This window comes from Metopolophium dirhodum, chromosome 1 (assembly GCF_019925205.1).
Source record: "Metopolophium dirhodum isolate CAU chromosome 1, ASM1992520v1, whole genome shotgun sequence".
In the NCBI taxonomy this organism is placed as follows: domain Eukaryota; kingdom Metazoa; phylum Arthropoda; class Insecta; order Hemiptera; family Aphididae; genus Metopolophium; species Metopolophium dirhodum.
This window is the reverse complement of record NC_083560.1, coordinates 129,371,855-129,386,504: the sequence shown is the minus strand read 5'-3', so window position 1 is coordinate 129,386,504 and position 14,650 is coordinate 129,371,855. Positions and strand designations below refer to the sequence as shown.

At 26.1% G+C, this 14,650-nt stretch overlaps 1 protein-coding gene across 2 annotated transcripts; it reads right to left on the bottom strand.

The window, feature by feature from the left end:
* Positions 1–2,560: 2,560 nt before the first annotated feature.
* On the bottom strand, positions 2,561–10,022 carry LOC132935872 (protein Mo25). Of its 2 annotated transcripts, none has more exons than XM_061002509.1 (9): positions 10,008–10,022; positions 9,448–9,592; positions 7,880–7,985; positions 7,229–7,396; positions 7,045–7,163; positions 4,985–5,153; positions 4,737–4,901; positions 3,689–3,793; positions 2,561–3,628 (listed from the first exon to the last, which is right to left on the bottom strand). In XM_061002509.1, exons 2-9 carry the CDS (start codon positions 9,456–9,458, stop codon positions 3,443–3,445), a joined length of 1,029 nt encoding a protein of 342 aa, XP_060858492.1. In that variant the 5' UTR covers positions 9,459–9,592; positions 10,008–10,022; the 3' UTR covers positions 2,561–3,442. The 2 variants fall into 2 exon arrangements, with proteins under 2 accessions (XP_060858492.1, XP_060858491.1); XM_061002508.1 differs by lacking the exon at positions 10,008–10,022 and adding an exon at positions 9,666–9,981.
* Positions 10,023–14,650: the final 4,628 nt, after the last annotated feature.

Genomic DNA, 14,650 nt, shown 5'->3' with positions numbered 1-14,650 from the left:
CTATTAGGACTATCTCAAAAAATTAAATATGTCTTGGTGTTTTTTTAAAATTTTATATTTTAAGTAAATTAGGTTTAAAAGTTGGCGCTGTATAAAACATTATAGGTAGGTAGGTACCTATAATAAATCATATATTAAAAATTAAATGCGTTGGTGTTTTTTAATATGTGCCCACCATTCCTGTATACATATGGGTAATAGCCAGTAACCAGTAGGTGGTAGGTATCTTCCAACTAGGTACCTATTGAATATTGGGTATACTACCCAATGACGTGCACTTCGGAGTTCGGGGAAGGACCTAATGAATAAATATGTAATTAATTAGGTATTTTAAAATTACCTACCTATAAATTTTTTTAAACACTACTTGTATAGTATATACTAATATAATATAGCTAGGCACTTCTGTAGTAGGAGATCAGGTAAAACTAAAATGGTGGGAGGGAAGCGAGGGGCTAACACTTAAAATATAAAATAAAAATTGTTCTTGGTTTCGATCGAAGAAATATAAACATTTCATAATAAATAATATTATAAAATTAATTTAAAGAAGATTCTTTGTTTTTTTTTTTTTGGTACATATATTTTAAAATTACGAAAATATTTAAATTATTTTAAAGTTAGTAAAAATGCACAAAATAATAAATTTAAAAACCTTTAAGTCATTTATGTTTAAATAATACCTATAACCAATTTCTACTTTGGATATAAAAAGTAGTTCAAACACTCCGATAGATAGCCGATAGGTATTGTAGAGTTACGACTGCCACTCCCATGGTAATTAGTGGTGAGACTTCCTACGTATATTAATTTATGTTTATAGCATGCTGTAGCAAGTGGACATGAATCATGATTTGCGTTCCCACAAACTGTCCATAGAAAATAAAGATTATTTTTTTGTCAACATTTTAATTTAAATATTTTAATATATCTCATAATATACTTATATTGTATGTATTGTATTATAAATACCCCCCTCCCCCCACACAGTGGACATTTGACAAATATATATGTCACGGTTTAAGATATACACTATACAGGTTACTCAACGTAGCATTATTTTTATTGCCCAGTGAATATTCTTGATTGAAGATTATGGCCTGTGAGAAGCGCAACTAGCGAATAAGCGAAATTTAATGTAGATAAACAATGTATATTTTCGTAAGAGGTAGATATATTATTTTAATTTCTATATACATAATTTTGTACACTGAGAGCGCTAGATGTATTTCTTCCTATGGCAAACATCTGATTTTTGGGGTAAAACTGTGAGCACTCTGGAGACCAGTTTCTAATTTCTTTACGGCGTTGATAGTAACATGTGGTAGTACTTACATATAATTATTATTATTGTATTTCTCAATTTAAGATTAGGCATTATCCCTGATAAAAATTTGCCACCTGGTTATTACTTATTACTAAGGCAGAGAACTCTAAAAAAACACTAGATATGCAATCACTTATGAACTTAAAAATTCTAAAGTTAATTCAATGTATTAAGTTTTAAATTAGTTTATTAGAAAAAGGTTTTGACCAAATTAACAAATTTTAAAAATGTAATTAGAAATAAAATAAAGTATACAGGGTGTAACAGGAAGACCTGACAGACGAAATAACTTTTGTTCTAAGCAATATTTTTAAATTTTTTATTTAACTCATATTTTAAAGTCACTTACGTTACACAAATAGTATACAATTTAATTTTTAGTATTTAATACTGAAAATAAAAAATAATTTGATTTAAATTTTTTTGGTAAAATTCAAGACAGCCAATTTGTAAATATGATTATTAAAACAATTTTGTATTAAAAATATTTATCTAAGTCAAGTAGTTTATTTTTGAAATACATTTTTTGGGAATTTACTGACATGAGTATATTTCTTAAATTATTTCAATTCATAATTTATAATTCCATTAGATATTAGTAGCACGCTACTCGATATTTTTTAAATTAAGTTAAAAACCTATTAACAAATTTATGATTCATAAGTAAATTTAATTATATATTCTTTATAGGTAAGTATGCTATCTCAAAAATTTTATTGAGAGTAACTGTTTTAGAAATTTTGGGCATTGGTTAATTTTTTTTTTTAAGGTATGGATTCTTTTAAAAATATTTTCATGAACAAAAAAACGTGTTTAGTGCTTAGTATAGGCAGTTACTTCAGTTTTACTGTTTATTTGCTGAATCTAGTTAATCCATTTAGTGCTTCATACAAATAACCGGGAATTAATAAAGAGTGATGTAATTTCTTGGATTGAACAATAAAATAGTTTTATAATTGCATAATTGATATAGGCTTAAATAATGACAATCTACAAAAAACCCAATAAAGAACTGTTTCTAAAAATGTTTTTTTTTAATTTTTAATTACATGTACTTATAGTAAGGTATTGTTAAAATTGGATGATCCACAATTTTTTTTAAGATAATACGTCTATTGATATTTTATTTATAATATGAGGAATAGAAAATATTACAATATTATCACTGCAGTTGTTTCATTACCATTTTGTGACCAACAATTTTAGGAATAATAAGATTCTATCATATTTTGAACTATTTATTTTATTGATGTATAAAAGACTTTATAATCTAATTATTATAATTTCCACTAAACTGACTATTGCAATACAAAAATACCACATAATTATTATTACCAAAAATATTTTGAAAAACATTTATGCTTTCATGATACATTTGTAGCAATATTAATTAATAAACCAACAATATTATAAAGACAAACATTTAAAGAATTTGTTGTATAAAATTCCTGAATAGATTTTAGTTTAAAAAATAAAATTTAATAGTGAACCTCGTTTTATGTACTTTTTTTGAATGCATAGGTAACAAACATTAATATTTCTAAAAAGTCCTTTCATACAGTATATAAATATAATTAGTTAAATATTTAATTATAAACAGATTGTTTATAATTAAAATATAAGGATTTTTTTTTAACGAATACAATGTATAAACCATTTTGAAATGTTTAATACAACAGTACTCTAATATAAAAACTTATTTTTCTTCTTAATGATTACATTGATTATCCATATAAACACTTGACAAAATTATACTCATACACACATATATGTATATTTTACATAGTATGTATGTGTGTTTACTAATAGAAATTATACAACTTAACAAATGAATACAATAAGATTGCACCTACATTCCACATTCAGATGTTATAATTCCTATCATGCAAACAAGTATAATTAAATTTCTTTAACATAGAGGCATTTTTAAAAAAAATAAATAAATAAATAAAGTATATTTGTTACGCGTAAAAATTTGAAATGCCCCTTCGAAAACCAAATTATATAAATGTGTTATTACCCCTAAATATAATCTAACTTAAAATAAATTGATGACAAGTAAAATAATTATCAACAACCCGAATAGTCATAGTTTCGAGTTGCATACACCCTAAATCATTGATCACTTGTAGTGGGTTTGAGCTCTTTAATTTGTTTGATCAGATACGCCTTTTCATCATTGAACTGTTCATCTTCAGATCGTTCAGTATGAAATCTTGTCAAGAATTCAACTAGCTTGTCTTGGTTACGAAGCAAAATGTCAAGAATAGGCTTAGGTTTATTGGGATTAGCAACAAATACCTAAAGAAAAAAAAAAATTATAATATTATCTTGTAAATATTTACAAATTAAAAATTATACCTTAAAAACATGAAAAGCTTCAAATTGGATATTTCTAGATTTTTCTTTTAACATATTCATCATCAATTTCAAATTGTCAGGATTTGATATGTAACGAGTCATTACCTATAACAAATGATAAAAAACAACTATGTACAATTATTGTCCCTCATTTGGAAAGTGTTCATAAGAGTAATAAATAATGTCACTATAGCAGGAACAAATTATGTCACTATAACAAGAAGTCTAACAAAAAAGCAACTTATAAATTTAAGGTAGACATATTTATGTCAAAAAATAAAATAGTTTATATCAGGGTCGGAAACCTTTTTGATGTCAAGGGGCAAAAATAAATATAAATTATTATACAAAGTTATATTAAAAAAAGAAATGGAATATGCGCTATAATATGAGCTAAAAATCTTAAAATAAGTGCTATAATATACCATAAAAACATAAAAAATAGCAAAGAATAGTTTTTTTTAAAAATTTTAACGATTTATATTTATTAAATAATAACTGGACAAAAATATATAAATACAACTAATAAGGAGTGATAACAGCTAATAATATAAAATTAATGTCGGAAATTTTCTAATGGATTCACATAAATAGAAAATTGTTTCTAATATTTTTCATTCAATATAAACGAGATTTACAAAAATACAAAACAAAATATTAATAAATTATAAAAACTTTAGCTAAAAATAGCATCAAAACTTGCAAAATACCACTAAAAATCTAAAACACATCAAATATGTGACAAATAGCAATACAAAATTTCATATTTGGAATCCCTGATGTATAAGAAAACGTATAGCTCACTCTGCTATTTTTATCTTTGTCTTTAATAATGAGCAAAATATGCTATCAAATCCGAGCCCTGGTTATATTAAATGTATATTTAAATTCACAACTATTAGGTTTATTGATTTAACAAGGGATCTACAAACAAACAATATTTTAATCCACAGTCTCCAGTTCATACTATCTTAGTTTGTAATTTTTATACAAATTATATATCTTACTCGTGGCTTACTACTCTTACTTTATATTATTAAATAAGTACCGTAAAATTATGACGATCTAACAACAGTTCACCAAGTAATTTGAGACTTTGACGACGAGTTACATAATTTTCAGAGTTCAGTAGTTGTTGATAATGTGTAAACACTTTATCATAGTTGATTTCAAGGAATTCAGCACAGAGTGGTTTGTGTCTAGTCAGCAATTCCTGTTACAAAAATTAACAACAACAACAGTAAATAAAGTATAAAAAAAAATGTGGTGAATGCTCTTAATAAATTAGTATACAACCTTAAATGTGGAAAATGCATCTGAAGCAATATCAAAAGTTGAAACTTCTACATAACGAAAAAAATTGAAAAATTCTTTTGAGTACAGCATTATTTTTGCTAATGCTTCATATCTAGCACATTCACGTAACATTGTTCCACAATTAAGAGCTATTTCTTGATGTTCATACCTTTAAGTGATATTTCTATTATTCATACAATTATTATTAGTAGGCTTTAATGTCTTAAAATAGAAATCATAATTATTTACTCCTAATAAATATAAATATATTAAAATTTTTAAATCCAAGCAAAACATTTATTTTAAATATTGGTTGTAGGTACTCTTGTATTAAATTATGTTGCATGAAAAATTAACTAATTTAATTGTTCAATACAATTTAACAATTACTGGTCACTAAATTATGTTTAAGGAGTCCGTCCATTAGCTCAATATTGATACAATAAATGTTTAGTGATTGCAACCAGCCAACAAACCAGGAAATAATTAATTATTTCCATAGATAAATGTATAAACATAATATTTGGAGGAACTTTCAGATGACCATACCATACTTGGTGTAAAGATCATTTAAATAACTAAAAATAGTAAAATATTTAAATTATAATCTATTATAAGAAAAACTCAAGCTGTCATAACCAGTATTTTCAGTATAGGGCTATTTATTTCTTACTCAAATATTGCATACAATGTTACACCTTTTACATCTGCTTATTGAATTAATTAATATAGGTTATATAATATGTGTATTGTAAATAAGGGTGAAAGACATTCAATTGAAAATAATATTATTTGTGGGTAACTTTTTTACTTTATCTTATTTGCTTGAAACTTTAAGAGATATCAGCGCAATGTTTGTTTTCTCTCTCTAATCCACGGGCAACATTGATAAAACACATTTACGCAGAATCATTTTTTTTTATGTCTTTGAATAATCCTTGAGTAAAATCACTCATTACAAAATGTATAGAGAATAATATATAAGACATATTATTAATTTGCCTAAATATTGTCTCAAAACCATTTAAATAATTATTTTGAAAGTCAAATAATAATAAAATATAAATCCGATAGGTCAAATCCTCAAAAATAATATTGTCCTTTATAATTGTTATTATACACGATTATACTCTAATATCACTCAAAAATCATAAAAATTATTTTAAGTCAAAGCATTTTATCTATATTGCTCATGGATCAAAGAGAGAAAACAAATATTGCGTTTACATTTTCTTAACATTTATATTTCAAAATAATATTGGATAATGGTGTTGATATAAAGTTCAATATTTACAGTTAAATTATGAATTATGATAATAGAAAAAAAAAACCTACCCTTTTATAGTAGTTAATTAAATTGGTTTACTTGTATTAGATATAAACTGTGTTTTAGGTTCTGTGCTAAGCGACGAATATATTCAATTTAAAGTCTTTTTATTTTCAACATCATGTTCATCTCAGGTTTAACCTGCTTACGCTAAAAAATTGGATCCAATTCATAATTGTGATTTAAATTTTTTTTACAGTTTAATATGATGTACAATGAACTAGTTATATTTACATTTAAAAATATCAAAGTAACATTAAATTAATATTAAAAATAAATGTATCTACTTAAAGAACTTCTAAAATAAAGACTTCAGAAAAATTTTAATTTTAACGGAGAAAAAAATATTTTAAAATTAAAACAAGCACATTATAGTATAATTTGTTTAATTTTAGCTGAGATATCCAAAAAATAACAATAGAATAAACAATTTAGCAAATCAATTTTAACATTAATTACACATAATAATATTAATTTCATTTTATATAATACAGTCGAGTCACAATAACTCAAACCTCAATCACTCAGTATTTTCTTGCCCTTCAAGTGTTTATAGGTTATATTAATTCGAGAAACACAAGTTGAATTAATTTTTAACCCTTTCAACGTTCAAGTTATCAAGACTTGACTGTGTACTTAAAATCTATGCACATTGGTATGATAGATCTCAAGATATGCATTTGAATTACGTTTTAGCAATAAATACATCTAATATCAACAAATACTAACTTACCCGGCAATAAGAGTAAACAGAATTTCCGATTTTGCACATATATGTTCAACAGTAGGTGATCGGCTACCCAATTGCCGACGAAGAACATTGTTAAAAACTTGAGCAACGTCCTTTTTGCCCTGTAATGTTAAATAATATAATGTAAACAAATATATTTGAATTAAATTCTGTTTGAATTACATACTTCAAAGTCTATTTTTGTCAAATTTTGTACCAACATTAGCAATAAATTGTTGTTGTACATTTCTTGTGCTAACTGAGCAACAACAATATCAGACAAGGGCTCAGTATCTGCAGTTCCATATAATAAATTTTTTATGACTAAAAGGTTCTTGCTAACATCTTCCTGTGCCTGAAATAGCATAATTATTAACAAAAAAGTAATATAATCATGTACCTAATAAAAAAATGTATATTTATTAATAGTTCAATAACATTAAATAAAATTATACTGAGAAAACATAACAGTAAACTAAATTATTTCTTATTAATATTTAATTTACACAAATTGATCGACACTTTGATCTCTATGTTAATATTTAGCTATTTGATAATGTTCAATTAAACGTATCGGGTGTTACTTGAAACATAATATAAATTACAATAAAGAAATATGATGAACCATACATGCTTTATTTTATGAGACACTACTGCACATAATAAAAATAAATGAATAATCAAATCAAGTATAAAGTAAGTATGAAACCAACAAATTAAATGCATAACATTAATTAAAAGCACATAAGAATATGATAGAAAAGAAAATTTGTTAGAAATGTTGACTGAATAAAAAAAAAAATTAATTAGTTAAATTACAATTTAAAAATATACTTACTTTTTCTAACTTTTTATCTCCTTTTTCTAATGCAACTACAGCTTCTTTTATTTGTTTTACTACCTCCACTGGGTTTTTCTGTGATTTTCCAAATAACGGCATGTTTCTAAAATAAATAATACGATTCATATTAATGAAAATTAACTAAATATTATAACACTATTATTATTTATACGCATTTGATGGAAATAATAAATTATAATAAATAAATGGACCACACTAAATATTTTTATCGCATTAGGAACCATGCTAATAAATAAGACCATAGTCTCTAAAAAACAATGCATACAACATGTAAAGGTATATTATCATAATATAGCATTACAGCAAAAACAAAATGATGTATAATTAAGATAAGAGTTTTAAACATTATTGATGTTATCTTTTTGTGAAACATATTATTATAATATTAGGTACCTGTTATCTCTATGTAAATATTATTAATTTAAAAGTATTAATAGTAAAAAATAATCATTAAAAGTAATGGACTCATTGATAATGGTTTTGGTTTTGTTAGGTACCTACATTCAAAAAATAATACAATTATTAATGTAAAACAAGGAATGATAGGTTAATTGTATTTAATAAAATATTGTAATAATAATAAATGACAGTATTGTATAATATTTATCACTTTAAAATGGTGAATTATAAAAGCGTACAAAATTTATTTATTTTAAATTTATAATAAATAAAAAGCTTTTTAATAGTTATATTATAGTAAATAGAGGGTATGTTTATCAGTTGGAAGAGATCCAAATTTACTTATAAACAGAAAAATTACTACAAGTTAAGTTGCTTAACAAAAAACTTATTACAAAGAAATAATTTACTAAGAACCAAAAAATGAATAAGTAAATTTTATGAATATGCAAATGAGTAAGGTTCCAAAACAAGCTATTTTCATTATTATTTGCATTGATAACTTCACAATAAAGAATATTTGTTTATAAACATCAACCATTTCTGATTTAGTATATTGTTGTAAAATAATTAGCTCTTAGATTTTAGCATTAAGGTAATCAATTAGGACCTATAATAGACAAAGGGCGTTACTTACTATTATGATAACTAAGGTAGTAGCTGGAAATATGTAATAAATAACGCACTATAGATGATAACATAATTTAAACTTGAACTAGTTATTTTGCTATTGTTGAGGTTAATTCTAAAATGTTGTACCTTGGTATATTGTACGCAATGACACAAAATGCCACAGTAAGTAAGTAGGTATACAACATATTAAGTTGAGATAATAGAGGATATCAGACATGATATTTTTAAAGTTGTAATCACTAATGAAAGGACCGCTGGTCACACAACAGTAGTCGAAGATGTTATAGATCCTTGACTGTGGTTAGGACTACATTGTTTACACATAAAATTATCAATCTAGGTAGGTACGGGCAAAAAATATAAAGCACATTGGTACTCATCACTGGGACGGCAACAGATTGATGAGAAATGTGTGGTCATGCCACTGCAGACTTGTCATCTTTGTTTACAACTAGATACCTACTGGCTGTTTGGGAACGGTGGCCTACCCGATCTAAGTACATTACACTCACCCGGCTAACATAAGACGTGCGGTATACAGGTGGTATGCGTTTGGTGAAGCCTTGAATGGAATAACGACGACGTGCGTTTCCGACGGTCGTCGAGTCCGTTGGATGAAGCTCGCGAGTGTACGTTACGGCGGTACGGATGACACAACTTGAACAACAACAACAATATAATATTATTATTGCAATCAGCTTGTCGAAGAGGACCGTAGGCAATATCGCACCATCCGTAAACGATACCGTAGATGATGTTTTTAATGCACTTAACCGAACTGTAAAACAATACTATCGCCAATATTATTATTATGTAGGTGTATTATTAGGAGAGAGAGCGAGCGTCCTTCCGTAATCTGTTGTTGTGTTTACTAATCACGTCCTGCAGTCGACGGTCGACGGCGATAACATTCAAATGTGTACAATATTATTATAATACTACGTGTGCATATGAAATATTATTATTATTTATTATTATGATTAACCGTAGTAGACACTCACACTATTGTACAGTACAATATTATTATTATTATTATTATTATTATTATATTGGTTAATCTCGAGATACGTACCGCTATCGGCTTACACATGCCAAATATTTTCGTCGAGGCGCGCGACGTGCCTGCGCGTGTGTATGAAAAATGCGTGTGGTAAAATGTGAGCGTGCGTGCGCGTGTTCAGTAATCAGTGCACACAGCAGTACAGCACGCAGCCTGCAGCTGTAGCAGTAGTGCTGCGGCCGTCGAGTTGTTATCATTAGTAAAATTAAATACGATATTAATTATTATTATTATTATTATTATTATTATTACTATCAAATTGTTATTATCGTGTTTGAGAGAATGGGGAGGGGTCAAGAAAATAATAATATTATGATGAACGAGACGTGCATTTGTCACTTATTAACTCATTAGTTAGGTAATATTTATTAGTTATTACTTATCACTAAAAACTAATTACAATCCCTCCGCACCACACTCACCTAACTGACCAAACCATAAAAAAGAGATTAACCATGGACCAAACGAATAATACCCAATTATAAGATGCCGAGCGGCGAGCGAAGAATGTTTTACAAGATTTACAGTTACGGGCTTTTTTAATTCGGAATTTTTTATTGGTACTTTCCTGTTATGTGAGACTCATATTATTACTCTATGGCGAGACTACAGCTATTATCACGACTACCACCAGGACCGGACGAGAAGGGTTTTGGCCCACTATTCTCTGTAAGCAAACGGCCCATTTTTCTACATTTATCGGCCCAACTTCAACTAACAAAAAATTATATTTTTCTCAATAGTATAGTAGTTTAAGAATTAAGATTTAGGAACTTTTTTATGTTGATTACAAAGAAAATGTATCAATACATAAAGGTAGAAATCAGTTAAACTAAATAGCACTGTAGCGCAGTACTAATTAAATTTTATAAATTATATATTTATGACTTATGTAATTATGTGTACGATAATAATAATTTAGATAGAGTATGATAACATGAGTTTTTAATAATGTCCAAAATATCTTTAACCTTCAAATCATTCAATATATCTTTTTCTACAGACATTAATAAAAAAGATGGATAAGTGGATGTTGCTCTGCTGTACGCCTGTACAGTAGGTTACAAGTGGGTCACTGTAATGGATGGTGTTAAATTTGAATTCAATGATATAATATCATTGTATAAGAAAAACGATTCTGAACGAAAACGGTCAGTCAGCCTATGATATTACAAAGTATATTTGATGATATTAAAGTGAATAAAGTAATTTATACATTTAATTATTTACGTGGAACCTTGTTTTGAATATTCAATCCTTAGCTATAAAAGTTAAACATTTTATACATTTTTAACTACATAATAATTATTAAATTTTAAATTTTATACATTTTGTCAACATTTGAACTTTAAATGCTTATAAAAAAACTGTGCCTATGAATTTTTAATATATTTCAACTGCTATTGTAACAACATATCAGGAGCCGCATTAAATTTTCACTCTTTTTTTACCCAACAAATAAAATTTTATTGATATTTATAGAAAAAAAAACTAAAAAAATTGAAAACTGACAATGTCAGTAAACAACTCAAAAAGTGTCAAAATATTTTCAAAATTTAATGGAGAATACAAAATTAAAATATAATCATTCAGTAAATTGTTCATGTATCTACAGTTATTCGTTTTTGAATGACAATAAAATAACAAAACCGCTACATGAGAATTCGTGTGAATATCTAATCTTGTAAAAATATGAACTTCAAACGCTTATAAAAATTTAATTAGATTTGCTTGTAGACATTTTTTTTTGATAAAGGTAGAGATAAACATATGAATAATCTTGTATTACATTTTCCAATCTTAGATTTAAAAAAAAATATATTTATGAATTCTTAACTCAAAATAATTTGCTAATTTTCGTGGTTTTTCCGTATTTTGTCAAGATCTAAACATTAAATGCTTATAAAAAAAAACTGGGACTAAGGATTTTTAATATTTTTCAATTGTCATTGTAACAATATAGTAGGATCCTTGTATTAAATTTTCAAGCTTTTTTACCCAACAAATAAAGTTTTATTGATATTTATAGAAAAAAAAACAAAAAAAATTAAAAACGGACAATGTCCGTAAACAGCCCAAAAAAAGTATTATTATTTCCAAAATTTTATCGTGTATAGAAAATGCTAATATAAATATTCAGTGAAATTTCCCAGTATCTACAGTCATTCGTTTTTTAATTACAACAAAATAAAAAAATCGTTACATGAGAAATCGAGTGAATATCAAATGTTGTAAAAATATAAATTTCAAACGCTCATAAAAATTTAATTTGACTTTCTTGTAGACATTTTTTTTTTGGTAAATGTGGACAAACTTTTGAGGAATCTTTTATTACATTCTCAAATCTTAGATTTAAAAAGAAAATTTTTCATGAATTTCTAACTCAAAATAATTTGCAAATTTTCGTCATTTTTACGTATTTTGTCATTATTTGAACTTTAAATGCTTATAAAGAAAAGTTGTGAATATGGATTTTAAATATTTTTATTTGCCTTTGAAACAATAAACTAGGAGTCTTATATTAAATTTTCAAGCTTTTTTTAACTAACAAATAAAATTGAATTGATATATATATAGAAAAAAGCTGAAAAAAATGGAAACTGAAAATGTCCGTAAATAGCTCAAAAAGAGTCAAGATATTTGGAAAATGTTATGGTGTATAGAAAATGCTAATATAAAAATTCAGACAAAATTTCATGTATTTACGGTCATTTGTTTTAGAGTTAAACCAAAAACCAAAATCGATTTAGCGTAAAAATTCCCATTTTTCCTTAATTTTTCTTTTGTTTTTCACGGCGTTTTTGAAAACTACTGGAAAAATAATAAAAATAATAATTTACTTTTGACCCCCCAAAGTACCAACTAGATTCACTTTCCTATCAGAAAAGATACTGTTGAAAAAAATCCAAGCACTTTTACTGTCCTAAAAGGTGATGACAAATACAAAAAAAAATAAAAATTATAAAAAAACACACATCATTGTAAAATTAATACATTTATCGTTCCACTCAGAATCTAAAAGCATCTTATCGGTCATTATATAATGAAGCGCGTAGAAGATTTTTGGTAATTTTTAATTTGCAAGTTACTCGTTCACAATTAACCTGAGTTGCCGATAAGATTAGTACATATTCCATGGCGGCATATAAATTAGAGAATAACTAGGCATATGTAAATTAAGCAAATGAAGTAAATTAAAAACACATATCAGACAATTCTCTCGGTCATATATAGCTTTTTCATCACGGATAGAACCAATGGACTGTTCACATTCAGATCCTAAAAAAAAATGTTTTCATATAAATATTCTTAACACAAATATTATAATACCAATAGCCAATAGGGTAAACTTGAATAAAAAGTATTGCAGTAACTATAGCAAATATTTCAAAAATATCTATATTAATAACAGGGTAATATTTTTATACGTCGAAAACGCAGAGGACTGAAAACAATGTTGATGTTTTTTGGTACTTGAGAACTTCCTTTACAATATTTTTGTACGTCCGATGACGTCAAAGCGCTTTACTTGTACTACAAGAGATGCTGACAGTAGTGATAAAGACAAAATTTAAATAATTTTTTACAGAAAATAATATAACGGTATTGTAATTATTTAAGATACATAAAATGTAATACCTAGTGATATTTTATTTAAAATGTAATTTATTTTTCAAAAAACAACTATGAAAATTGAATGTATATAATATAATAGAGTTTTATGATTCATACTAATTATTATAAAATAATTATATATTCTCACCTAGTTAATGGAAACCTGTAATTTAGTATCATTTAGTTTTACGGCTGTATTCCAACTTATAATACTAACATTATTTTTATACATTGAAAATGCAAGTGACCGCAAACAATATTTATATTTGTTGGTACTCGAGAACTTCCTTTACAATATTTTTGTATTAGGAATAGTATAATGTTGTGTAATTTTTATTCACAGTCTTTTAATAAGTTTTAAATGAAAATATTACAGAAAATTATAATAAATCTTCAATTATTTGATCTTAAAAAAAATATATATATATACAAATATTTTACGTATTAGTTTACGTTACAAGACCTATTACCCAAATTAAATAATCAAATATAAAACAAAAAAGAATATTGTTAGACCAGAGAAATAAAATAAATATATACTGGCTACACCACTTGTGACATCAGACATTATAAAGAAAAACACTGATTCAAATTGTGTCAGACTGTGCACCCGTGCACGGTTACAATACCTACTTATCCAAAATATAATAATTCAGTTACAATCAGTAAATACCTAGTCATACGCATACGCCCGTATAAATATAATACAATATTATTTGATTGTCACAACAATTTTACACTATTTATAATCAATGATATCATATTTGTATATAGACAGCTATTAAAAGGACGTGAAATGTGTTGTCTCCGTCTAACAAGTGCGTAACATAGCAAATTCTACACTCGGCAGAACACGTGTAGCTCCGCTAGTTTAAAAATTAGAGTGAATTGACCTCTAATAAAGTCTAAAGGTAAGATTATTGTCCAGACAACCTCGTGGTTTTTTTTATTATATTTTAATTTTAAAGCGAGTTATGATTATTTCAAAACTGTAAATTGTTTGTACATCTTGAAGTACTCATAACTCACCTGAAAATTAA